Source organism: Cervus canadensis, chromosome 24 (assembly GCF_019320065.1).
Source record: "Cervus canadensis isolate Bull #8, Minnesota chromosome 24, ASM1932006v1, whole genome shotgun sequence".
NCBI lineage: Eukaryota > Metazoa > Chordata > Mammalia > Artiodactyla > Cervidae > Cervus > Cervus canadensis.
Genome location: NC_057409.1, coordinates 797,559 through 824,167, shown reverse-complemented (window position 1 = coordinate 824,167; position 26,609 = coordinate 797,559). Strand labels below are relative to the sequence as shown.

The 26,609-nt window shown below is 57.7% G+C and overlaps 1 protein-coding gene across 2 annotated transcripts in view; it reads right to left on the bottom strand.

Annotated features, from left to right (window-relative positions):
* Nucleotides 1-2,035: 2,035 nt before the first annotated feature.
* PADI1 (peptidyl arginine deiminase 1) overlaps nucleotides 2,036-26,609 on the bottom strand; it is a 40,869-nt gene continuing 16,295 nt past the window's right edge. Inside the window, exons 2-16 of one of the 2 annotated variants that reach the window (XM_043445801.1) lie at nucleotides 25,643-25,823; nucleotides 24,492-24,564; nucleotides 23,813-23,874; nucleotides 22,331-22,448; nucleotides 22,125-22,250; nucleotides 19,773-19,945; nucleotides 19,525-19,628; nucleotides 18,431-18,554; nucleotides 17,965-18,072; nucleotides 16,054-16,205; nucleotides 11,059-11,206; nucleotides 10,171-10,264; nucleotides 7,309-7,388; nucleotides 6,497-6,622; nucleotides 2,036-3,935 (exon numbers count right to left, since the gene is read on the bottom strand). In XM_043445801.1, coding sequence (XP_043301736.1) covers nucleotides 3,702-3,935; nucleotides 6,497-6,622; nucleotides 7,309-7,388; nucleotides 10,171-10,264; nucleotides 11,059-11,206; nucleotides 16,054-16,205; nucleotides 17,965-18,072; nucleotides 18,431-18,554; nucleotides 19,525-19,628; nucleotides 19,773-19,945; nucleotides 22,125-22,250; nucleotides 22,331-22,448; nucleotides 23,813-23,874; nucleotides 24,492-24,564; nucleotides 25,643-25,823 — 1,903 coding nt within the window. In that variant the 3' untranslated portion in view covers nucleotides 2,036-3,701. The remainder of the gene's footprint in view (nucleotides 3,936-6,496; nucleotides 6,623-7,308; nucleotides 7,389-10,170; nucleotides 10,265-11,058; nucleotides 11,207-16,053; nucleotides 16,206-17,964; nucleotides 18,073-18,430; nucleotides 18,555-19,524; nucleotides 19,629-19,772; nucleotides 19,946-22,124; nucleotides 22,251-22,330; nucleotides 22,449-23,812; nucleotides 23,875-24,491; nucleotides 24,565-25,642; nucleotides 25,824-26,609) is intronic. The other variant, XM_043445802.1, reaches the window with a different exon arrangement.

Here is a 26,609-nt window from a genome sequence, read left to right as displayed (position 1 = left end):
TTTCCTGTCTTTTCAGAGACAAGATGTTAGTGGGGAGCTTCTCTGCAGAGCTGGAAAAACGGATGAAAATGCAGATCCCCAGGTCTAGCCTCCAACTTGATAAGCAGCCTGGCATCTGGAGTCTTTTTTCTTTTTTTGATTTGGACCATTTTTCAAGTCTTTATTGACTCTGTTACGGTATTGCTTCCATCTTATGTTTTGGTTTTATGGTCGTGAGGCGGGTGCGACCTTAGCTCCCCAACTAGGGGTCAGAGCTGCACCCGCTGCCCCAGAAGGTGAAGTCTCAGCCACCGGACCCCCAGGGAAGTGTCCCGGAGTTTTTCTGGTTTTGTTTTTCACAAGCAACCCTACAGCATTTCTGAACTGAACTGAACTATAGCATGTCAAGGCACTTTGAGGAACACCAGCCTTTTTCTTAAGAGCACGGATTTTCCAGGCTGGATCGCCGCCCTGCCACAATTACTTCCTGACTGAGTGACCAGGGGCAAGTCATTTAACTGCTCTGTGCCTCAGTTTGGCGTCTGAAAAATGGTCGTTGAGAGGGTTAATGGGGACAGCGTGAGAAGAGCTCTGGTGTGGAGCTCAGCATTATTTTATGATGGGTGTTGTTGTTATTGTTACTATTATTATTATTAGATGCCAAAAAGCTTCTGGAAACACTCTCTGGCCAGGAGGGCCTTAGAAGGTCAGGGTAGGAAGGCTCCCACTTGTCAGGTGGGGAATCCGAGGCCAGGGAGGGCGCTTGGCCTCCCGAGACAGTGGGAGCAAGGTCTCTGGGAGAGGAGTTTGGGCTGGGACCCAGGCTCCGCCAGGCACCGGCTGTGTGGCCTTGGGGCTTTGTACCCTCATGGTGCCCTCACCCGTGGAAAATGCAGCTAGGCACCAGCCCAGCAGAGATAATAGCGGGACACACCCTGCCCAGGGAGGCCCAGAAGGTGCTGAACAGAGGTTTCCTCCCTCCTCCCTGGGGATGCTAGCAGTTTGGGGCAGGGTGGGGACAGGATCTGATTCCGAGTCCCTGGCTGGGGTGTTTGCACGAGTTCAGGGATCTCAGCAAGCCTGAGACTGGCGCTCGGTTCCCGACTCGGTCTGCGGAGGGTGTTCTTCGCAAGGAGAGGTGCTGGGTCCAGGGACAGCTTTGCCTCTCTGGCCATGACATGGCTTGGGGGCTGAGCCTGCTCTGGGCAGCAGTGCGGGCTCGGGAGGAAACGCCAGGCAGGGGCCTTAGCCTGTTTGTGGACACGGCTGGGAACAGACGCACAAACCAGGGCATCCCTCTGGGCCTGGCCGGCTGTGCAGGGGACAGGACCAGCCTCCTGCTCAGAGCCCTGGAGCTCTGTACTTGGAGGTGGACCCCTACTTCACCTCTCCCCGGTGTACACACGCCAGCTTTTAGAAAGAGATCTGTGGTTTATTCAGACTAAAGTGTCCATGACTGACAGGCAGCCACTTTTTGCTTTTTAGTCCACAACAAACCTCAAATAAGGTGAAAGAGTGAGCGAGTGTCAAAGGAGCAATTTAAGGCAGAACCAAATATGTAGGATATTTTCAGGCCTCTGAAATCAGACCACTGAGGCTACATAGCTTAGTAGGTTTCCAGGCAGGAATGAAAGGGAATTACAGTGGCCTGTGGCCCTGAACATCAGTCCTGCTGGGGACTCTCCCACTTGGCCGACAGCCCCCCTGCCCTCTGAGAGAGGGAGGAGACAGCCCAGGGAAGGGAGAGGGGTGAAGAGATAGGACCCACCCTCCTCTGAAAAGCATCTTAGCAAAGCAGGAAACCTCAGGCAACGGGCATGTGCCAGCCATTCTGCTGCGTCAGCCTGCCTGCCTGGCACTGGGGGCTCTCCCCGCTGGGTAAGAGCTGCCCATGGCCAGCGGAAGTTGAGCCAAGGAGCTGATGGCACAGTGGGTGGAACTGAAAACAGCACTCCCCCACCCCACCCCGCCATCTCCACCACCGTGACTTCCCTCCCCTCCTGCTCACGGCCCAGAGAACAGAAGCTAAGAGACGGGCACTGGAAGACATGCGTGTTGACATTTTTATTCATCAGAAGGAAGGTGACCGGTCACCCGGAACATTCTCAGAGGGAACATCGGCCCCACCCGCTTCCAGAGCTCGTGGCCCCCAGTGCCCTCCGGAAGGCCCGCCCCGCCCTCCCGTCCTCTGCCACGCCCGCTCCCCTCCCCCGCGGCCCTTTCCCCGGGAACCCCGGCTGCACGCCTTCGGCAGCTGCAGAGCTGCCTTCCCTCTGGGCTCTGCCCGGGGGCATCAGGATGGTGAGCGGAAAGCGCAGAGGTCAGACCAGGGCGTGTAAACTGGGTTCCAAGGAGCCTCCTGGAGGGGGAGGAGCCAGGTACCGCCCCGCCCCCGAAACCAGAGCAGCTCCGCTTTCCTCAGGTTCACATGTGTGGTCGCCTCTGATGGCCAAGTGGTCCGCGGTTAAGAGGGTTTAAAGGGCAGGAGGCTCAGTCTGAGTCTCAGCGGGAACCAGGGGCTCGGAGCTTCGGAGCTGGCCCCCGAGACTGGGGGCAGGACGGCAGGCCCGTTCCCTCCCGCCCCTGCTGACCCCGCGCGCCGCCCGCCCGCCTGTGCCCTCCCCCCGGGCCAGGCTGCCAGCGCCCCGAGGCAGCTCTGCCTTCCCTCCCCGGGGGACACACAGGCCTGCCAGGGGCCTTCCTCACAGGTGGAACCCAAGCCGCAAGCCGGGTCTCAGAGCTGCTGAGACAGACTGGGCAAGCCTTCCCTCCCACTGCCTGCAGAGCGGAGGGGAATAATTAAGGGCTATTACAGGAAATTAAACCGCACCCGCAGAGATAACCTAATGGTCCTTCCCACCCTCTTCCGACATCGGGGCCTCCCCTCCTTGCTGGATCTGGATCAGCCAGGCCTCATCGCACCTGGAGCCCAGACTTCAAAGCCTGGGAGGCCGCGGGGGCGGAAGCAGGTCCAGGGAGTCTCCCTGGGCCTCGGGCCCCTTTGCCGGCCGGCCTCCCCACTCCCGCCCGGCCTGCCTCCTCGCTTTGGCCTCTGTGTTGTTTGAGCCGGAAGCAGCCGGCATGGGTAATTAAAGGCTTTCCAAACCGGAAACAAGCACCCTTCTGAGAATGGAGTCAGGCATTAAAAGGGGTTTTGATGCCTTTTCTTTTTAAAACAGGCCCACGGACACCGAGTTTTTCTGTCCTGATTTGCCTATGTAAATATGGCTGAGGGGTGCCTGGAGGTTACAGCCTGGGGGTCCCCTGCAGGAACCAATAGCTGGTAAAGGAAAGAGGGGCCCCAAATCCCGCTTCCTGATCTTACTCGAGTCACAGGTGAGCTAAACCCAGGGCCCAGGCCCTGTGGGCCCCATTCTTGGTGCAAACATGGAGGGAATCATCTCAGAACAGAGGGGGAGCAACTGAAGTTGGGGCACCCCCTGAGGGAACGTGTGGTCATCCTGGACTGTTCTAAGGCTGCTGACCGTCTCCGGAACCTTTGGGAGCCGTGGGTGGCGAAGAGGCAAGGGGGCAAGGAGGGCCGTCCCTCTCGAGCTGAGGGTGCGGTGCCCACCGCTGTATCCTGGTACCCGTGACCAGCACGCTTGGGGGCGCTCGGGGGAGGCGCGCAAGGCCCCCCCGAGGATGGCGGCCAGGTGGAGGCTCTTCACCCTGGCTGGCTTCCTTAGCGGGGGGTCGGGAGGACGCCGGGCGGGGCCGGCTCAGGGCACCACGTGCCACCACTTGAAAGGGAAGGGCTTCCGGCGCACGTTGGTGCCGCAGTGGATCTCCCCGAGCAGCTTGTGGTAGGACAAGTAGTCGTCGATGAAGACGCAGCGGAGGCCCAGCGGCTCCAGCAGGGACCGCACCTTCTCCTCCAGGCAGCAGCGCCCGTTGATGATGGGCCCGAAGGGCTTGGGGATGCCCAGGTGCTTCCCCAGCACCACCATGTTCACCTGCAGAGAGGGGGCGAGAGAGAGCCTGGCTGGCTGGGGCCGCTCTACATCCGGGCCCTTCTCGGTGCAGGTTCGGGCAGCCCCACCCCCAGGGCCTGCTCATCTCATCTCTCATCCCCGGCCACCAAGGGCGGCCCTCACTCAGGAACTAGGGCCTCTGGAAGCAGCAAAGAGACAGATTCATAGTTGGAAGAGAGGGTTGATAACAGGCAGGGCTTGGTGTTTCCCTGGCAGCCCCGTGGTTAAGATTCTGCGCTGTCAGTATGAGGGGTGTGGCTTTGATCCCTGGTCAGGGAACTAAGATCCCGCATGCCACTCGGCATGGCCAAAGAATTAAAAAGTAATAATAGTAACAGGCAGCGCTGCCAGTAACATACATGATAACGTCACATCGATAAAAGTCACCCTTCCTCAAACACTTTCCTCGTATCAGATTAGATGACAGTTCTGTTAGAACAAGACTTGACCATCATCTGCCAGAAAACTTGTCGAGCAAAAGCACCCGTCTACAGGGTGCGCGGGTCACAGGCGTGGCGCGTCTGTGCAGAACGCATTGTGCTCAGCCGCTCCCGGAAGCCCTGGTAGGTGTCGCCGTTGCCTGAGCACGCTCTCTGTGCCGGGTGTAGCATCGCTAAACCGCACAGCCTCCCTGCGAGGCTGTCATGCCTTGGACAGGTTAAGTAACGTAATGAGGGCACAAGCAGGGGACAGGGAGACTGACGTGTGACTCAGGCCTGACTCACGCCGATACCGCGCTCCCTGTCTTCTGCCAGAGTGTAGCCCTGCGGCTGCCAGGGGCACTGCCCCTCGGGGCAGCTGTTTGTCTCCAGTGACGTGTCTGCTTCCCTGGCGGGGGCCCTAACGCAGAGAAGGGAAATCTGCCCGTTGCAGGCAGCGGAGGCTTCTCAGAGGTAGCGTCTGGCCCCGATGGCCGGCAGGAGGAGCTGTCCGTGGTGTTCAGAGGGGACACTGACTGGGTCATCTCGGGGTCGGGTGGGCCGCCCTGACACGCGCCACGCCCCCGGCCCGCTCCCTCCAGCCTGCCCTGCAGGGCCGTGCGCCGCCGGGACCACGTGGAGCTGGAAGGTCCGGTGGCGGCAGTCGCGAGGCCTCGACCTGCACTGCCTCGCCGCCCGCTAACGGGCTGGAACGTCAGGGATGGAGGGGGGTGTGCAGAGGGGCACAGAGCGGGGGGGCCCAGGGGTGGCATTCAGGGCCGCGGCCAGCTCGGCCCTACTCCCCGAGGACTCGGGACAGCAGGCCGGTCCATCTGCTCCCTGGAGACCCCAGGCAATGGCCTCTGTGCTCCAACGGCCTCTCCCCGCGTCTGACAAACGGGGGTTAACTGAGCGTTCCCTGAGAGCCCTCCGGTGAGGACACACTGGGATCCTCTCGCTGGGCCTGCCCTGAAGCCGGGAGAGTCCTACAAAGGGCTGCGTTTCGGGGAGGGGGCCCCCCGCAGGTGTGGACAAGGCCGCAGCCCAGGGAGGGCGACCACGGCCGTGGCCTCCCCCACCCTCAGCAGAGCCGAGCCAGGCCGACCTCTGGGGCTCTGGCGCCTGCTGCAGTGGCATTAGCCACAAGTGGTGCTGACAGAGTAGAAATTTGCTCTTCAGTCGCACTGGCCACATCCGAAGCACTCAGAAGCCACACGTGACGGCTTCCGTGTCATAGACGTAGAAGGCTTCCGGCGTCCGAGAAGGTTCTGACATCTCAGAGCAGCAGTTCTCAGCTGGGGCGATGTTCCCTTTTGGGGTGCTTTGCAACCATCCTACGATGCACAGGGCATCCCCCACCCCCAGCAGAGAGAGTCTTCAGCTCCGAGTATCAGCAGGACCGAGGGTGTGAAGCCCTATCTCCAGAGTCTCTACAGGGAGCCCACAGCGAGGGGTGAAGAGTGAACGTGGTCCTGCCTGAATCCAATCAGGACCTCACGATTCACGCCCCGTCCTTGGCTTGTCCAGCGACAGGGATTCGAGCTAGAGGCTGAAGGGGGAGGGTCTCCCGTCCTGGGAGCCCCCACTTGCTGTTGCCGATGCCTCCGCATCCTTTCCCAGGGTTGAAGGGCCACTCTGGGCAGGGCTGTGCCCTCCGCATCGTTCAGGCCCCTCCCAGGGACCCCAGCTGTGAGATCCCAACGGCTCGTCTGCTGCTCAGCTGCCCGCGTTACGGCCAGGGTGCCCCTGGGGAGCAGGGCGGGCAGCCGAGGCCCCTGAGCAAAAGCTTGGAGCACTGGACCCAAACCAGGCTCCCGCTCCCATTTTCAGGGGAAAAGCGCTCCATCCTGGGGCCGCCCTGGGCACTGCAGGGTGTCTGGCCGCGTCCGTGGCCTCCGCCCACCAGATGCTGTGGCATCCTCTTCGTGGGGCAAAGTGCCCCGAGGCGGGCAAAGTCAACCCAGTGGGAACTAGTGATGGAGATGTCCTTTATCTGCCCCCAAAGGCGAGCCCGGCAGAGGCCCTCGGACAGGGAGGGCTTCTCCCCCGGACCCCCGACTGACCGTCTGTCAGGACCCCTGGCCCCTGGGGCGGAAGGAACCCCACCTCCCTCGGCGCCCTCACCATGTCGGGGAAGAAGGCTTCTGCGTAGGCACCCTTCAGGGAGAACAGCTGCGGGATGTCCACGATGTCCGGCTCGCTGAGGCCCAGCTCCCGCTTCAGCACCTCCCGGTTCCAGTCGATGCACCTCTGGGGGCGCGGGAGAGGCCCCAGGGCCCAGGGAGCCGGGAAGGGGCAACGTCAGCTGAGCCACGCAGGCCTCCCGCGCCCTTTAGCTCGTGTGAGCCTCAGGACAGCTTTCTGCCACTGCTACCCCAGATGGGACCCTGAGGCTGGGGTGACCTGCCCAAGGGCACAGAGCGAGGAAGGAGTGGGCCTGGGGTTTGCACCCGGCGGTTTCTGCTTCCCCGAGTGCCTGCTGCCATCCACCAGCCACAGCCAGGCTCACGCTCTCGCCCGGCTCAGCGGGCAGGGGAGAAGGCGGCCTCCTCCCACTGACGGCGTGGGCTCTGTGCCAGGCCTGCCCCGGGCACACGCAGGCATGAGCCCCCCTCCTGGGGCCTCCTTCCACCCGTCTCCTCAGTAAGTCTCCCAGACCCCCAGCATCCCACCCCTCACCCCCGCAGACCCCCACCTCTCCCGTCTCACAACACTTCTCGGGGGAGTCAACGTTACTCCATAGAAGCCCATCGCTTCCCCAGAATGGACCAAGATCTCCCCCGTCAGGCTGTTCCATCAGAATGTGGGTGCCCGAGAGAGAGGGCCTGCCCTGCCCACAGGCCTCAGCAGAGCCCAGGAGAGTCAGGGGTCCCGGAGGAACCCCTTGCCCCCACCCCAGTGGTTCCCGGGGCTGCTGCCCCCTCCACTCCCCTCACCTGTGCGTAGAGGTTGTCATTCCTGAGATGCCTGTCTGCCAGCATCTCATTAATGCTTCTCTTTACCTGGTTCTCTAAGCCTGTAAGAGAAACAAGGCTGTAGGCTCAGTACTGCCTTGGGCCGCCTTGGGCCTGGGCTGCGTAATTGGGCCACAAAGCTTCTTCCACCCCCAGCCCCAGGGTCTGAAGCTAGGACCAAGAAAGCCAGGAATTCAAAACCCTGATGGGACCAAGGTTTGGCTGCAAGTAAATCCTGGTGATGGATTATAAGCTCCTTGGGAAAGGACTCCTGAGCTCAGGGAGGGCCTAATAATTGCAATGTGTGTTCATGCTAAGCTTTGCTTCAGTTCAGTTCAGTTCAGTCGCTCAGTCGTGTCCGACTCTTTGCGACCCCATGAACCGCAGCACACCAGGCCTCCCTGTCCGTCACCAACTCCCGGAGTTTACTCAAACTCCTGTCCATCCAGTCGGTGATGCCATCCAGCCATCTCATCCTCTGTCGTCCCCTTCTCCTCCCGCCTTCAATCTTTCCCAGCATAAGGGTCTTTTCAAATGAGTCAGCTCTTTGCATCAGGTGACCAAAGTATTGGAGTTTCAGCTTCAGCATCAGTCCCTCCAATGAACACCCAGGACTGATTTCCTTTAGGATGGACTGGTTGGATCTCCTTGCAGTCCAAGGGACTCTCAAGAGTCTTTTCCAACACCACAGTTCAAAAGCATCAATTCTTCGGCGCTCAGCTTTCTTCATAGTTCAAGTCTCACATCCATACATGACCACTGGAAAAACCATATTCTTGACTAGACAGACCACTGTTGACAAAGTAATGTCTCTGCTTTTTAATATGCTGTCTAGGTTGGTCATAACTTTCCTTCCAAGGAGTAAGTGTCTTTTAATTTCATGGCTGCAATCACCATCTGCAGTGATTTTGGAGCCCAGAAAAATAAACTCAGCCACTGTTTCCACTGTTTTCCCATCTATTTGCCATGAAGTGATGGGACCGATCTTAGTTTTCTGAATGTTGAGCTTTAAGCCAACTTTTTCACTCTCCTCTTTCACTTTCATCAAGAGGCTTTTTAGTTCTTCTTCACTTTCTGCCATAAGGGTGGTGTCATCTGCATATCTGAGGTCATTGATATTTCTCCTGGCAATCTTGATTCCAGCTTGTGCTTCTTCCAGCCCAGCGTTTCTCATGATGCACTCTGTAGATAAGCTAAATAAGCAGTGTGACAATATACAGCCTTGATGTACTCCTTTTGCTATTTGGAATCAGTCTGTTGCTCCATGTCCAGTTCTAACTGTTGCTTTCTGACCTGCATACAGGTTTCTCAAGAGGCAGGTGAGGTGGTCTGGTATTCCCATCTCTTTCAGAATTTTCCACAGTTTATTGTGATCCACACAAAGGCTTTGGCATAATCAATAAAACAGAAATAGATGTTTTTCTGGAACTCTCTTGCTTTTTCAGGAACTCTCTTGCTTTTTCAATGATCCAGCAGATGTTAGCAATTTGATCTCTGCTTCCTCTGCCTTTTCTAAAACCAGCTTGAACATCTGGAAGTTCACGGTTCATGTGTTGCTGAAGCCTGGCTTGGAGAATTTTGAGCATTACTTTACTAGCGTGTGAGATGAGTGCAATTGTGCGGTAGTTTGAGCACTCTTTGGCATTGCCTTTCTTTGGGATTGGAATGAAAACTGACCTTTTCCAGTCCTGTGGCCACTGTTGAGTTTTCCAAATTTGTTGGCATATTGAGTGCAGCACTTTCACAGCATCATCTTTAAGGATTTGAAATAACTCAACTGGAATTCCATCACCTCCACTAGCCTTGTTCATAGCGATGCTTCCTAAGAATTTTGCTTCAGTCATGTCTAACTCTTTGCGACTCTATGGACTATAGCCCTCCAGGCTCCTCTGTCCATGGGAATCTCCAGGCAAGAATACTGGAGTGAACTGCCATGCCCTCCAGGTGATCTTCCCGACCCAGGGATCGAACCCATGGTTCTTACATCTCCTACATTGGCAGGCATCTACTTTACCACTAGCGCCACCTGGGAAGCCTAATAATTACAATACAGCTACCATTACTGAGCACCCACCATGCTCTGGGCCTCCTATTATATTTATTATTGACTGATGGTTACAACAATCCTGGATCGGGTTGGTTATCACTCTGCATTCAGAAAGGGGAAACAGGCACTGGGAGGTTCACAATGCATCCTTGATCCCAGAGTCAGCAAGCGGAAGGCCAGGCTCTGAATCCAGACCTGTCCTTGCTGAACTGTGCCACATCCCTTCCAATGCTCCACGCCCCAGGTAAGAACACTGATCCATGTCGGCGAAGGCGGAGATGCTCAGGGGGCCGACTAGGTCTGCAGAGGGGGTCCACAGAGCGGCCCCCAGCACCCTCCTGGCTCTGCGCCTCTCCCCCTCCCTGCTGCATAACTGGGCAAGCCGCTTCTCTCTGAGCCTGTTTCCTCCTCCGTGGCAGGGATACAGAGAAGAGGGCGGATGATCTGCCTGGGCAGGAGGGCGGAAGTGTCTGCAGACAGGCACGAGGGAGAGCCCATGGCTTCCTGCTTCTTTCTCCTCCTGGGGTGTGGCCTGGAGCAGCCCCGCGTTGGAGGGGGCCTCCGTGCCTGGGGCAAGCCACGGGCCCGTTGGTTTCCATCCCCGGCCCAAGCAAGGGAGAGCCCCCATCTTTTGCTCCCATAAGAGGGTGTTGGGAAGATCAGTGATGGACTCTGAGCTGAGGGCTGGCAGACAAAGGGCCTGTAAGCCCAGCTTGGCCGTGACGGGCATCAGCGGTGCCCAGGGCTGGCAGCCAGATGCCAGGGTCTGGTGGGGAAATGGGCTTGCTGGCACTCACCGTCAAACTGGGCTGCTTCCCCGTAGCCCTCATCTCTCTTCTCTTGGAACAGCTTGAGGCACGCGCTGGGGCTGGCCAGGAGAAGCCGGAAGCCCTGGCACAGAGGAAGAGTGGTTCGGTGGATAGGTCCCCCCCTGAGGCATGAGCCCCCGACTCAGGAGGGGCCTGGGTCCTGAAGCCACACTGCACATGGCGTTCCCTGTCCATCGCCCCCACCAGCCACAGAGTACTGTCTGAGGTTCCGATCCTCCAAGCCACGCCACACTTCCAGACCTTTGTCCGTGACCTTCTCCTTGCCTGGAAGCCCTTCCCCATTTTGTCCACCAGGAAACTCCACCCCTGGTCACTAGGAGGCCTCCCCTCCCGGCTGCCTGCCCACCGTGGGCTGTGCCCTCCTTAGTCACCTCTGTGAGGAAGTGAGTGTCTGACATGTTGGTCCAGAGCCTGCCATCTGGAAATCTCACCCTGCTAGTTAACTACCCTCTTGAATCTCGGTTTCTATGGGGGCAATGATAAGAGCACCTACTTCTTGGGTTGCTAGAGGATCAAACACATTAAGACATGTACACCTCATACGTGCTCAGTGAATGTTACCAACTATTACCAGTGTCATTCCCGGGTCTTGGCTGAGAGGTTTGAATCAGAGCAAATACCCAGGAAGTGTGAAAAATGAGTACATGAATCATCAGAAAATGAGTGCCCTGCTGACCTGGGCCCTGACCTCCTCCAGGAAGCCCGCCCCATGAACACCACCTGGCCCAAAGGGCGTCTGACCCCAGGCTTCCTATGGACAGAGGTCATGAGCTAGTTTCAGGTGGCCTTGCCTTACCCCGCCCCATCGGGTCAGGGTGGGGCGGGGTGGCTCAGGCAGGAGGAGGGGGCACTTACCTTTTGGTCGGAGGTGGGCACGAAGCTGAGGAACTCGTCCACGTGACCCACGGAGAGCCAGTCGGAGTAGACCTCCACGGGCGCCTGCACCTGCTGGGCACCCAGGAAGTCCCGCACCACCTTGGCCATGCGCCGCCCGCTGGACCTGCCGGGGCAAGAGAGCAAGGTGCCCTGTGCCCGCCGTGCGCCAGCACGCTGCAGGCCCCGCCCGAGCCCCCCCCCGCCCCGGCCTCCCTCAGCCCTCTGAACGGGCCTCTTCAGTCCCCGCGTCCCGGCCCCCGTCTCCAGCTGCTTCCAGGAACTGTCCGTCCTGAGCACCACACGAGAGTCTGTCCCTCCCTCACCCCGAGGTACTCTCCCCTGCCCACAAAACAGACTCAAACGAGAGCCCTCCCTCTGCCGAATGGGACTGAAGACCCTCATCTCAGCTCCCGAGATGCAGGGAGGGTCAGCTCTTCACCAAGGCGCTCAGCCGTTGGTTCCCAGGATGACCAGAGCCTGGGGAACCTCCCCGCCTCCCCGCCTAGTCCAGCGTGGCCCCTTGTTGCCGGTCTCTCACTTTCTTCACGTTTAACTCCAGGGTTGCCTTCTTGTTCTACGTGGACTTTGGAAATGGCAACGACCCTTCCACTCATTCCCTAGCTCTATTTTGCTTTATAGAACTTGTACTATTTGGCGTACTTGACGTCTCGTTTGCTGTCTGGCGTCTCACTAAGCTCCCGAAAAGCCTGTGTTTCCCTGTATCCCTAGCCCCTCTTATAGAACAGATGCTCAAACATATTTGTGAGTGTTGTTAAGTCTTTTGGACAGCTGTGTAAGAGTCCACAGTCTACACAACTCGAATGCGTCGTTGGCAGAACTGGAATCGAGACCCAACCTGCAGTGACACATGACGACATTGATTTGATTTGGGGGATGGGAACATGGAAAATGTTTTTCCTGTATTTCTATTATCTTAATATAGTGTTGGCAATCTTAAAAAAACCTCTTTAAAAACAGTGAGATGGTGGAGAGGAATGAGACTTCAGAAATTATTCATGAGCAGAAAGCAGGAATCAGAAACAAATCAGGGGGAAGGGCGGCAGAACCCTAACCTGAGCCTGACCCTCCTCCAGACTCCGCAGCCTTCTGCCTGGTGGCTGGGGGTGGGCCAGATGACACCCGCTCTAGGAAGCATCAGACCCAGTCTCTGAGTCACATCAGAGCTGCCGCCAGGAGGCAGGATTGCCCCAAGATCTTTGAAATGTGAGGTGCAGAGCGTGGCGAACCCAGGGTAGGAGAGGAGGAGAGGGCCTCTGCTGAGCACCTGCTGCGCGTCTGCCCAAGGCGCCTCCCACTCATCTAATCCCCGTGATGACCCTGTGAGGTCCGTACAAATAGCAGGTCCAGGTCATGATCCGGACTCTGGCCACGCCCTCTGACCTCACCCCCACACCCGCCGTTCACTCTGCTCCACCCCCCGGCCTCCTTGCTGGTCCTCTGATGTCTCCAGCACATCCCCGCCTCAGGGCCTTTGCACTCACCGTTTGCACTCCCTTGTACATTCCCCTCCCAAATAGCCACATCCTTTTTTTTTTTTTGTATTCCTTAGATCTGTTTTATTTATTTATTTATTTATTTATTTTCAGCCAAGAGGCACTAGTTCATGGCCTTTATTTTTTTTTTTTTTTCAATTATTTTTATTAGTTGGAGGCTAACCACTTCGCAACATTGCAGTGGGTTTTGTCATACATTGACATGAATCAGCCATGGATTTACATGTGTTCCCCATCCTGATCCCCCCTCCCACCTCCCCCCCGACCCGATTCCCCTGGGTCCCCCCAGTGCACCAGGCCGGAGCACCTGTCTCATGCATCCCACCTGGGCCGGTGGTCTGTTTCACCATAGATAATATACATGCTGTTCTCTCGAAACATCCCACCCTCGCCTTTTCCCACGGAGTCCAAAAGTCTGTTCTGTACATCTGTGTCTCTTTTTCTGTTTTGCATATAGGGTTATCATTACCATCTTTCTAAATTCCATATATATGTGTTAGTATGCTGTAATGTTCTTTATCTTTCTGGCTTACTTCACTCTGTATAATGGGCTCCAGTTTCATCCATTTCATTAGAACTGATTCAAATGAATTCTTTTTAACGGCTGAGTAACATTCCATGGTGTATATGTACCATGGTACATATACACCACAGCTTCCTTATCCATTCGTCTGCTGATGGGCATCTAGGTTGCTTCCATGTCCTGGCTATTATAAACAGTGCTGCGATGAACATTGGGGTGCACGTGTCTCTTTCAGATCAAACAGCTACATCTTTAACGTCTCGTTTCCTTCAGGGAAATGCCAGCCTCTCACCAATGCTTCTTCTCTCTCACAAACTGTATTTGATTCACTTATTTATCATGGTGGCTTATTGTCTGTTTCTCTCTGCTAGGCTGCATGTAGGTTGTCCGTTTTGTGCACTGCTAAGGTCAGAAGCCAAGACAGAAACAGGACAGCAGCCTGGAGTTAAATTTTAATTTGGGGTCCAAAGCGGAAATCTGATTTCTGACTATTTGGCTGACTTGCTGTGTGGTCCTGAGCGGTGGCTGTCCCTCTCTTGAGCCTCAGGGCCCCGTCGATCCACCAAGAGCTTTGCTCCTGGTTTTCAACACGACAGCAAATGGAGTGGGACCCAAATGTGCTGCATCTTCCTATCTGGGTCCTTGCTCTGGGTCTGGGAGTTTCTAGAACATTTCTTTTATCTCCAGCACTGGGCCTCAGACCTGGCATATAAGAAGTCTCAATACATATTTCTTGAATTGACAGATGCATGCATGAATGAGTGTGTTCACTTCTCTTATCTAAACCTCAACTTTCTCATCTGTAAAATAGGGATCATAGTCATCCCAACCTCATAAGGCTGTTGCAAGAATTAATGGGTGTAATCTGGGTAAAGCACCATGTTCATGGCATGTAGGTGATCAATAACTTTGATCCATTGAGTTCCAACCTGCTTCAAGGCAGATCCACTGCTAAGGGTCCAGCTAAATAATATCTAAGCATTTGGCAGGTGGTTAACCTGAGTCCTTTTATCCCCAGGAACAGCTATTATATAGCTAGGACAGGGATTTTTTTTTTTTATAAGCCCATTTCACTGATGAGGAAACTGAGGAATGAAGTAGAATAATTTGTTCATTTAATAATGTACCTGATTTATCCCCAGTACCTTCAACAGTGCCTGACACATAGTTGTTAAGTCGCTAAGTCCTGTCTGACTCTCTGCAACCCCACAGACTGTAGCCCGCCAGGCTCCTCTGTCCATGGGATTTCCCAGGCAGGAATGCTGGGTTGGGTTGCCATTTTCTGCTCCAGGGAATCTTCCCCACCCGGGGACAGAATGTATCTCCTACATTGCAGGCAGATTCTTCACCACTGAGCCACCAGGGAAGCCCTGCACATAGTAGGCATATAATAAATATTTTTAAATGAATTAATCAAGCACCCACGAGGTGCCAGGCCCTGTGGTAGGCACCGGTCAGGTGATGTGCCCCAAATCATGTGGCCAGTGAGTGGCAGAGCCAGGACTCACCCAGACCCACGGGATGTTCAGAGCCTGTGCGCTGGCCCCTCGGACCCCTCTGGGAAGCACAGAATGACTGCCCAGACGTCCGGGGCCTTCTGCGCCCAGGGCTGTGGGCAGCATCCGGCCCCAGGGCAGTCTGGGCATGAGCCACCAGCAAGGTGAATGCACTCCTCCGGTCCTGGCCAACCTCGGCCTGGGCACCCAGCCTGGGCACCAGCCTCATACCTGGGCTGGCACCGGGAAGGCTCACCTGACCCAGAATACTGAGGCTGCCAAGGGCACCATCTGAGGCTGGGTGACCTTCCCTCACCACGTGAGGCTGCTCCAGGCTCCAGACCAGACAGCCAGGGCTTGGAGCGGCAAGCTGGGGCACGCCTGGGCTCCATGCCAGCCCCACACCCAGGGAAAGGCAGCCTCCGGGGCCTGCGGTGGGCTGCGTCTTTAGGCAGGAAGCAGGGGCTTACACTGGGATCCCTGGGCTACACACCCCGTTCTTCAACTGCCCGCAGGCTGGGTGGGGACCCTCTCAAGGGGATTTGGCAGACACTGTCATCTGTCTGGAGCCCCAAACCCTAAATACCTTGTTTCCTGCTCGATGACAGCTGCCCAGGGTGCGACCCATCAGATCACCTCTGTCACCTGGGCATCCTGACTGCAGCCACGTGGCGCTGCCTGCACCCCTTCCAGCTGTTGTTAGGACAACAGTTATTTTATCTCCTCTCCAGAGACGTCAAAGCATCCGTTCCTACTTCTGTGCTGGATTACACATCACCTCCTTGCTCTTCTGATGTTTCAAAAGCAGCCAGAAATCTGCTTTTTATATGAAGGCTCCTTATATATATTTTTATATATTTAATGTTGGCCACTGGGCTTCCCCACTGGCTCAGTGGTAAAGAACCCGCCTACCAACGTAGGAGGCTGGGGTTCAATCCCTGGGTCAGGAAGATGTCCTGGAGAAGGAACTGGTGACCCACTCCAGTGTTCTTGCCTGGGAAATTCTACAGACAGAGGATCCTGGCGGGCTACAGTCCACAGGGTCACAAAGAGTTGGACACCACTGGGCAACTAAACAGCAACAATGTTGGTGACTAATTATGCCCATAAAATTCTAGGCAGGTCAGAAGACTGTGGGCCACTAGTTTGTTTCTTCCAAAGATTCTGTGAGCTTTCCGATCTAAGATTCTAGTCCTCTGAGTCTTTGATTCTAGGAGTCCATGCAGGAAGTTAGGACCACTACTCAGACTGGAGAGCTGTGTCTGTGTCTATGGTGGGGGTGGGGGGGTAGATGCCGCCTTGCATGCCCCGGGGCCCCCCCGTGCCTCCCCCAACCTGGCCCTGGCTTCTCATGAGTGGGGGGTAGATGCCGCCTCGCATGCCCCGGGGCTCCCCCAGAGCCCCCCACCCCCGTGCCCTCCCCTTCTCCCTGGCTTCTCACTTGGGGAGGCAGCTGCCGATGAGGATCCGGCCCAGAGGGTACTCCTTGCCCTCCACCGTGACTGGCGGGCTGACGTCCAGGTTGCCGAAGGAGTCAAGGCCAGAGACACCAGTGAACTGGATTTCCCGGGTTACATATCCAAAGTCAGGACCCTAGGGGAGAATTGGTAAAATCCACCCCCCCCGAAGGAGGGGTCAGTTAGAACAGGAAGACAGCTCTTGGGGTCAGGGGCGGGTGGTGCTCCTGCGGGAATCTACTGCCTATTTGATTTATATGAAGTCTCCCAGTGCCCTGAGAGTTGTGCTATTAAAGCCCACACCTCCCGCCCCGAAAAAACAATAGATTCATGCATGTGCCTGAGTCATTTTGCTGCACGCCTGAAATGAACACAACACTGTTCATCAACTATTCTCCAATAGAAAATAAAAAGATTTAAAAAGTAAATTCCACTTGGTGAGCAATACCCAAGCCAATAACAGAACCATAAGTAGAAAATCTCAAATGTTTGGAAATGAGACAACGCACTTCTAAAGAACCCATGGGCCAAAGAAGAAATCAAAGAGGAGATTACACCGTATTTTGAAGTGAAAGGTAATAAGCACGCAGGAGGTTAAAACCCACGGGCATGCCAGTAAACAGCGTTTCCTGGGAATGACACAACTCTAAACACATTAGGAAGAGAAAGGGTTGAAAAAATCTTTGTTTCCATTTCCAGCTAGGGAAAGAACGGCAAATTAAACCTAAAGGAAGTAGAAGAAAGGGAATGATAAAGACAGAGCAGAAAGTGTTAGTCACTCAGTCACGACCGACTCTTTGCAACCCAATGGAGTATATAGCCCACCAGGCTCCTCTGTTCATGGGATTCTTCAGGCAAGAATACTGGAGTGGGTTGCCATGCCCTCCTCCAGGGGATCTTCCCAACCCAGGGATCGAACCTGCAGCTCCTGTATTGCAGGCAGAGTTTGTACTGTCTGAGCCAGCAGGGGAGAGCAGAGATCAGTGGAAGATACCACGGCGGGGTCAAGCCCAGGACTTGGGGTCAGGCCCAGGACTTGGGGTCAGGCCCAGGACTTGGGGTTGATGCAGACTCAGCCTGCAGGGCGCACGGTCACCTCCCGGGGACTCACCTCTGACCCCTCAGGATCCCTGCTCTGTGTGGCCAGGAGCTCCTGGGCATCCCTAGTGGAGCTACCACCCGGACCCAGCATTGTCCTGGCGGTGGCGGGGGGGGGGGACACCAGCAAACAGGCGGAGACAGGCACTCTGGGGCAGGGACCCCCTCGGAAGGCGGTTTAGCCCAGCCGTCAAGAGCAGGGGCCGTGGAGGAGCCCCCTCTGGTTCTACATCTTGGTGTCCCTGCTACCTAGCTGTGTGGCCTCGAGTAAGTTGCTTAACTCTTGGGCCTCAGTAAAGAGGGAATGATAATAGTACTCATTCACAGGAGTGCGTGTGGATTAAATGAGCAGCTGTGAGAAGCTGGGGGGAGGGCCTGGAACTCAGGGCATGGTCTCTGGAGCGGCTCTTGCCGCCCTCCTGTGCCCAGCAGGCAGCGTGGGGCCTGGCATGTGGTAGGTGTTCAGAAAACACCCGTTACCGGAGAGGGGCCCCAGCACAAAGCAAGAGCTGTGAGGGTCACTAGGGATGCGTTCCCCCCAAAGGGCAGTTTGGTCTCCCCGGAGCCGACTCCTCTGTTCACAGCCCCTGGGGGGAGACCAGGGCCCCTCCCAGAACAGGGGTGATTGGCATTTCATCTACATACTCCTCCCCAAGCCTCCCCCTAACTCCCCACTCGCCAGAGCCCACCTCCTGCGTCCTTCACAGCCCCTGAAGGACTAGGGCCAGGCAAGCCTGAGCAGTGGGCCCCACGGGGCAGGCACCCACGGCGTCCGCACTCTGCCCTTGGCCGCATACCAGTATCCTCTTGTAAGGGAAATCCTTCAGGCCTCTGTTTCGGGGGGAGTCGAAGACCACGGGGAAGGCTTTGTGCGGGGCCTCAGTGTAGCCAAACTCCATCTCATCCTGGGAGGGCAAGAGAAAAGGCCACTGTGACCGCCTCGGTCTCGCATTGAGAAGGGGCTAGCACCCCAGGCCCAGGGCTAGATCCTCCCCGAGGCCTCGAGTGGGCAGGAGGTCCCCCAGGGACCCAGCCGGGGGAGGCTCTGCCTGGGCCAGAGCCCCTGGAGGGAAGCAGGAGAGGCCTAGTGAGGCAGCAGTGGGAGAAGGAGGGCTCTCCCAGGCCGCGCGCCCACCCCAAGTCCTTGCGCCTGGCCCAGCTTCTCTAGGGAGCCGGGCGAGAGCCGCAGAGGCCGCTCCCCTAAGCCGGGGTGGGGGACGGAGCTTGGGCTGCCCCCGGCTCCCGGAGCTGCTCCTCGCCCACCTGGATCCAGCGGTCATTTCGGTTCTCAACCCGAGGGCAGACCATCAGCGTGCAGCTGGCTCTCAGCGCCAGATCGGACATGTCATTGAGAAACTTCTCATTCGAGCCATGAGCGTCTAGGACACTGCAAAACACAGGGGAGGGCAGGGAGGCGGGGCTGCGAACGGCAGCCTTGGGGGTGGACGCAGGGGCCTGAGTGCCGTCCTTGCTGGGCCCCGGTCCGCCCGCGGCTCCAGACACAGTCCCCGCGCTGGAGAGGCTCGTGGGCGACTGACAGAGGCGGACCGCGTCTCCAGATCTCATCAGGCGGGAGTGACTGGGGGGCGGGCAGGTGCGGGGCCCTGCTGAGGGGGCCGGGGACAGTCTCACCGGTCACGGTCACGGCGATAGTGAGGGGGAGGAGCCCGTTTCCTCCCGCCTCTCACGACTGGCCTCATCAAAGGCGAGTGAGCAAAGGCAGAGAAAGAGCCCCCTCCCGTCTGAACACCTGAGCCAGGCCAGCAGAGCAAACCTGTCTGACCACAGCCTTCCTTCTGACTTAAGCTCCAAGTCGTCTACGGCCCTTTCCGGTGGTCTGACCTCCTCTGCAGGGCCCTGTAGCCTTGCCAGCCCTGGCTGCCCTGCCCATCCAGGGGCTTGACGAGGATCCTGAGACATGGCAGAAGGACCAGGGACCCGGGTGGGGCCAGGGCTCACAGACGGTCCTGGAAGCTGAATTCTCACGCGCTCTGCAGGCCCAGGGGCACAGCCCCGTCAGAGGGAGGCTGGGTCTCCTGCCGCCCCCAGGAACCTGAACAGGGCCTGGCCCCTCTGCCTGGAATAAACCCAGGATGTCCCGGGACTGCTGCAGGCAGGGCAGGGTAAGGATGGGGAGCTGGAGCTGGAGCCGGCGACCGCAGCTGGGGCCTTGGCTGCTCAGAGCAGGCGGGCTGATGGCCCAGCCAGCTCACCGCTGGCCTGTACCCAAGTGTGCCCCTGGGGGCCCTCGGGGAGTCCGGCCGCTGAGCATGCAGAAGCAAGCCGGGTCCCGCGCTCTGTTCCTGCCTCTGGGAGTCCAGGGGTAGCGGGAGAGCCGAGGGAGCGTGAGACCTCACCTGCACACATATAGCTCCAGGGGGGGCTGGGTGTTGGGGGTCATGATCCAGGGGGCCACGCGGAAGGCCACGGTGTCTGTGAAGAGGGGCACCTCGGGCAGAGTCTGGGGGGAGAATGGGGACTCAGTGGGCCCCGCAGGGAGCCCCATCGGGCCTCAGGAGCCCCGGCCCCCGGCCTCCCAGCCCTGGGGCCTCCGCTGGGCCCTGAAGCTCCCCGACCCCGTCTCCGCCCCCGGCACTGCACCTACCTTGGTGTCCACCAGGCTGACGCTGAGGGAGACCAGCCCCGAGAAATCGGCGTCGGGAAAGCTGAGCCCCTCCACATAGAGGCGGATCTTCCGCTCCCCGGGCTGACGGGCCACTTTGTACGACGGGTGCTGGGGCCCCAGCACCTGCTCATAGTCCAGGAGGGAATTCCCACCTAGGGAGACCCGAGTCAGCACAGAGGCAAGGCTGGCGCAGTTATGTGATAGCCGGGGCACTCACGATCACCAAAACTTCGGCTGCCCAGCGCTGACGCAGGGGTGTGGGGGCTTGGGACAGGAAGCCTGAGCCCGGGAACGCAGGGGCAGAGCCACGCTGCACTAGGGCGACTCGGGCTCCTCTCCAGCAGTGTCACGTGCTAGCTGTGTGACCTCAGCTCAACGACTCAGCCTCTCTGAGCCTCAGTTCCTCATCTGTAAAATGGGCTAACATTTCTCATGAAGGCGGTGCAAGCTTTACATCGGACAAGGAAATAAAAGCAGCTGGCCCCAAAGGTGGACACAACCCAAATGTCCATCAACCGATGAATGGATAAACCAAATGTGAAAGAAAGTCAAGTCACTCAGTCGTGTCCGACTCTGTGCGACCCCATGGACTGTAGCCCACCATGCTCCTCCATCCATGGGGTTTTCCAGGCAAGAATACTGGAGTGGGTTGCCATTTCCTTCTCCAGAGGATTTTCCCGACCCAGGGACCTAACCCGGGTCTCCCACATTGCAGGCAGACGCTTTACCGTCTGAGCCACCAGGGAAGCAAACAAATGCAGTGTATCCATGTGCTAGTGTGTCCTTCACCCATAGAAAGGGGTGTAGGTCCGATGCATGCCACAGCACAGACGAACCTTGAGGACATCATACTACGTGAAAGAAGCTTGACGCAAAAGGCAAGTATTGTATGGTTCCATTTGAAGGAGATGCGTCCATGGGGCAGAAAGGAGATTGCCGGTTGCCTAGGGCTGGGGCGTGGGTGGCGCTAGTAGTAAGGAACCCACCTTGTCAACTCAGGAGACGTAAGAGACGTGGGTTCCATCCCTGGGTCAGGAAGGTCCCCTGGAGGAGGGCATGGCAACCCCCTCCAGTATTCTGGCCTGCAGAATCCCATGGACGGAGGAGCCTAGCAGGCTACAGTCCACGGGGTCACAGAGAGTCGGACACGCCTGAGCTAGCGAGCACTCACAGCACAGAGATGGGGTTGGGGGTTGGGATTGTCGTTGTCTAGTAGCTCAGGCGTGTCCGACTCTCCTGTGACCCCATGGACTGTAGCCCATCAGGCTCCTCTGTCCATGCAATTCTCCAGGCCAGAATACTGGAGTGGGTAGCCTTTCCATTCTCCAGAGCATCTTCCCAACCGAGGATTAAGCCCAGGTCTCCTGCATTGCAGGCAGATTCTTTACCTGCGGAGCCACCAGGGAATGTAGTTAAATTGTTTACTTGAAAATGGTTACTTTTATGTCCTGTGAATGTCATGTCAATTTTTTAAACAAAGCTCCTGGCACTTAGCAGTTCTGGCCCGTCTCCTTTCCCCGCCCACGGAGGGTCATCTGGGAAGTGGCACCCTAGCATGTTCTTAGAGCAGAAAGGCTTGTCAGCTCACCTATGGAGATGGAGCTTATGTTCTGCAATCACAGTAAGTATTTCCAAGCCAGACCCCTCCCTAACTTTCCACCCCTGGTGCAGAGAAGAAGCATTCTGGCTCCTGCTGGAATTTAGCTGCAACGAATTCTGAGTCAGTTTGAACAGAGAGTGAAGAGGAAGAAGGAAGAGGTAGGAAGGTCTCTTGCTATTTATAAAAATGAGTAAGGTCACCTCAGGGTTAAGGATGGGTTTTGTTTTGTTCTAAGCCACAGCGTTTGATTAATAAACTCTCTGGCAGAATAACTGGATTCCAAAGGCAAGGCTGGGCCTTGGCTTTGCTGATCCCTGCCCCCACCTCACACAGCCCGGACGGCACTTGTCAGCACTGAGAACTCATTCTGTACTGACTCACCAGAGGAGGGATGGGGTCGGGGGGAGGGCCAGGGCCGGGTAAAGAAGAGCGGCTTTGGTGCCCAAGAGACTGACTTGGAATGCCTGCTCCACTCCCAACTGGTTGTGTGAACTTAGGGCAGTGAATTCACATGTCTGAGCCTCAGTTTTCCCCTCTGTAAAATGGGTCTAGCTTGGGACCCTCTTCCTTGGTCCATGGATCCTGTCGTGATGCTGTGGCTGCTTTTAAGTGGTAGTGAGAATTACAGAATGATGATGGAAGAATGGAGAGATGTGGATAAGAGAAGAAAGAAATGATTTGGGAAGCAGAGCCTGGAGTAGGGAGGGAAGAGGCCCCTCCAGGCCACTTACCACGGGTGCAGAAGACCCTCATTCTTTTGGAATCAGAAAGTGGCACATTCAAGACCAGCTTGTAGCTGTCAAAGAGCTCATCAGGGGCATCGCAGGTCAGCACCACTGGGGACATGTCCTGCAGGTCTGGAGAGAGTGGTCCCCATGAGGCAGCCCCGCGCTGCCCCACACTGTCATCCTGGACAGCCCCATCCTCTGTTACTCACCATCCAGCGAGGTTAGCTGGGTGTTGGTGAGGTCCATCTCCGTGGACCGGAGACTGTCCCGGTCACAGTTCACCATCAGGATAGCCCCGTAGCCCTCAGGGCCCCAGCGCCAGCTTTTCTGTGCAAAACAAGAGGCCTTAGGGTCAGTGGGACCCAGGAGTCTCTAGGAAGGGGTTCTGGACATGGCTAGAGCTGTCTGCTTTGTTAACTTGGAGACTTCTGTATTCCAGGTTTACTTGAAGATTTAAAGAGGGATAATAGATTTAATAGACTTGGGGACTGGAGCTCCAGCTCTCCAGACCCAGAGTCACTCCACGCTTGGGCAGTGAACAGCCTGAACAACTGTACACAGCAGCCCCGCCCAGCCGTCACACTGCAACAGGAAGGGGGCAGTGCCAGGCCCAGAAATGGCCTCTGCCAGTCTTTTGAGTTTTGGCCCTGCCTGGGGGACCGAGACTGCCTTGCCCTGACCTTGAGAGGGCTAGAGAACTGCTGGGATTCTCTCCCCATCCCAGTCCTCTCCTGGGGCCTGTCCCAGTGGTCTCTGATGTTCACTTGTGATCCTGCAGGCCCTGCAAGAAGGATGGAGCTGACAGGTGGGGAAGATGGCTGGAGTCCGGCCTCTGTAATCAAAGCTCTTCCTGATCTGCCTCTGCTTTATTCCCACCAGCCTCTGCAAGTCAGAGTTTATTCTCCCCATTTACAGAAGAGGGGAAGGAGGCTCTGGGGAGGTGAACTCTAAGTCACAGAGGTGGGATTCAAACTTGGGTCTGGGTGACCTCACAGGACCACTGCTAACCTACATAGCACTCTTGTCCACCTCTTCGGGTAGCTACCTCACTGTATCAGGGCCCAAGACATGGTTTGTGTCTCAGGCCGCACTCGCTACCTTGCTCAGCAACCTTGTGCAGTGCGCAACCTGCACATCCATCCTTGGCAGTCCTGCCCCATCTTGTCCACAAAGTCGTGTGTGTGAGGCAGGCGTCCTCCCTGGGGTCCTTCCCCACAAATCTTACTTTCTACCCTCCCAGGATAGTCTTCAGACACTTGCTGTGGGATAATGCCCGGGGCCCACCCCACCTTCCCTCTCTCTCTCTTCAGAATCTAACCAGGGTAGTCCATGCAGCCTCCTCTACCAGAAGCCTTCATTCAGTCACTTGACAACCTTTTAAGAAGCACCTATCATGCTTAGGGGTCCAAATACAGCCCAGGAAATAGAAAAGACCTCAAGCAAAAGATCCCAGGTGTGAGGTGGCACTAGAGACCACAGAGGGTAGGCTGTTTTCCAGGAGTCACACAGCATGCTGATCACACAGTGTCAGGCCCTCTCACGCTGATGGGGAGTCCTCAGATGGCCTCCCCACACTGCTGGATACACAGAGTCCAGGAATCCGTCACCCTTCTGGAGGCAGAGCCCCCCCCGGACCACCCCCAGGTCTGCCTGTTGACCCCGCCGTCTTGGGATAGCTGGAGGAGGCCCACCTTGTCGCCTTGGGTCCTTTTCACCTTGCCTGTGCGGCCAGTGTCCGCGTCGAGGGAGATGTCTGAAAAGAGATGGGGAGGGGTTACCTGAGCTCCCCGGTCCCCCGTCTCACCATAGTGTCCAGGTTGGGGCAAGCTTTGACCCTCCCCCAAGCCCAGGAGAACCAGGCAGCCCTGTTCTGGGGACCATGCCCAATGCCCGGGAGCCCCGCCCCTGTGGCTCTGGCTTTTGAGGGACCCAAGCCTTGGGCTCTTGACTTTCTCACTCATCTGCATGCCCTGAATTGCTAACCCTTGGGGGCCCTGACTCTGGAGGCCAGGACGAGGCCTGAGATTCCAGCTGCTGGCTCTGCTGTTAGGGTCGCTGCCCAGGGTCTGGCTGAAGGTAGCGTGCGGCTCTGCATGTTTAGTGACGAGCCTTGAGGCTCCGGGACTCTGGATGGAGGAAGCCTGTTGTGGTCTGGCTGGAGACCCAAGGGCCGTGCAGTTTCTAGGTCGCTGTGGCTGTAAGCACAGCTGGGGCTCCAGTCCTGGGGGTCTGGAGCAGATGGATGGCCTCTGAAGGAGCCAAGCTCCTCGGTGGAGAAGGAAGATGGCCCTGGGCCTCCCTAAGACCCTCAAGCAGCCAGCGTGGAGGGGAAAGGGCAGGGATGCGTGGAGGCCCGGAGGCGGGACTTACCTGCACCCGTGAGGTAGAGCACGCTGTGGCCCAGGGCCCCGCCCGCCGGCTGCCCGAAGTAGGAGATCTTCACCTGCGGGGACACCGTCAGCCCTGAGTGGGCCCAGCCAGCCCTGCGGGGATGGCTGAGGCAGGGGGCGGAGGGGACACCCCAGCGGCCCTGTGTAGATGGGGGGGTGGGGGCCCCGGCTGCTCCCTGCTGGCGAAGGCCCGGGGCCCACGGGCTCTGCGCCCGGATCCAGAGCCACTTTCTCCAGCTGGAGAGAGCAGGTGCCTCCCTGGGGCCCAGGGCTCGGCTGAGGGGCCAGGAGGGCCAGACAGGGTGGGGGCGGGCCCCGGGGGCAGCCGGACCCTTAGGCGTCCGTGGAGAGGCCAGGGAGAAAGAATGCGGGAAGGGGTGGCCGTCACCAGTGACTCAGGCAAGGTACTCAGTCTCCCTAAGCCTCAGTTTCTTCACCTGTAAAATGGGAACAACGACCCTTCCCACCCCACGATCGCAGCCCATGCTCACACGGCCCACAGTCCATGCAAAGGGCTCAACCTGGGCCTCTCAGAGAGCCCCCAGGCTGGCCCAGTAGGCGGCGCTCAGGGGGTCTGAGCTCCGGGGCCCTGCTCTCAACAGCTGCACGGCCCTCAGCTTCCCCGTGTCCCTGGAGAAAAAGCTGATCAGTGAGTCTGGGGTCACTGCGTGTGTGGCAGGCGCCTGGGGGCGAGTGAGAAGGTGTCGTGTCGTCTGTGAAAGAGGTTTCCTGCTTCCTTAGGTGGGAGACACGCGTGCATCCAGGTATGCACCTATGTCCGATGCATGCGTGTATGTGCGCACGCGCGTGGCTCTTGCTGAGGACGCCTGTCTGCACGGGAGTGGGCGGGGCTTGTTCGGGGTCGGTGTGGAGCTGGGACCCAAGGGGGTGTCTGTGAACTTGAAGGGGCGATCAGGCAGGCTGTGCCTTTACGGGAGTATTCATTCCTGCTGTGTGTGGATGTTGGCATGTCGGGTGGGTTTACAGGCTTAGGTGTCTATGGGCTTGTTTCGGGATGTGTCGTGTGTGTGGATTTGGGCGTCGGAGCCTTGCAGGGCTGGCTGACTAGGGCGGTGTGTGAATGGGGTGTGCTTTGTCTGGGGCTCTGACCTGCGGAGAAGGGCCTCTTACCTTGAGGTCGTTTAAAGCCTTACTGGCTGCGTCCACGGATATGATCACGTCCACGCTGGCATCCAGGGGCCAGTGGGCCCTGCCCGTGGGCTCTGTCACCCGCGCTGGGTCATAGGCTATGAAGATCTTCACCCCGGAGCTCCCAGAGACCTCAAAGTTCTCAGCACCCTTGGGCACATCGCTGACAGGAGAAAGGGGAGTGTCCGTGGCTCAGAAGAGACCAGCAAGGGGGAGTGGGGCTGCCAGGGGATGCAGACAGCCCCCCATGGCGGGGGTGGGGTGTGGGGGGTGCCTCTGGCCAGGAGACCAACCCGGTCAGGCCCCGGGGCCCCATCCCAGCTCTCCACCATTGCCCACGTGACCTGCCCCGAGCCCATCACCCCCTGGCCTCAGTCTCCCTGTCTGCATCACAAAGGGCTCAGAGCAGAGCAAGGCTGTGGAGTTTCGTCTCAGGGGCAGAGTTCTTTCCGCGGACCTAGAACGAAACCCTGGGCAGAGGCGGACAGAAGGGCCTGGGGGAGATGCCAAGTCATAGTGTTCAACCCTTCTGCTCCCATAGCGGCCCCTGAAACTCCAGAGAGCAGAGACGGAACCCCTCTGGGCAACCCCAACCCCACCCCTCTCCTGAAACTTCCAGTTCCGATGCTTCCAATCTCTCCAACCCAATGGGAAACCCACCTCTCACGTCCTCCACTGCCGTCCCTGGCCCCCTAGAGTGCTAGACGGCTTCCTGGGCCCGCCTGTGCTCACTCCAGTCTGTTCCCCAACAAACAGAGCACGCTCTTCTAAGCTCAGAAGCGCTGGCCCCAGCCACGCACAGCATCGTCTCGGATGGCACACGAGGCCCCTCCTGGTCAACCCTGCCCCACCTGCAGCAACAACCCCCCCCGGGCCTGCTCTTCCCCACTCACTCTGCTCAGGCCTCACTGACCTTCCCGATGGTCCCTGAAGCTGCCGGGCTGTCCCG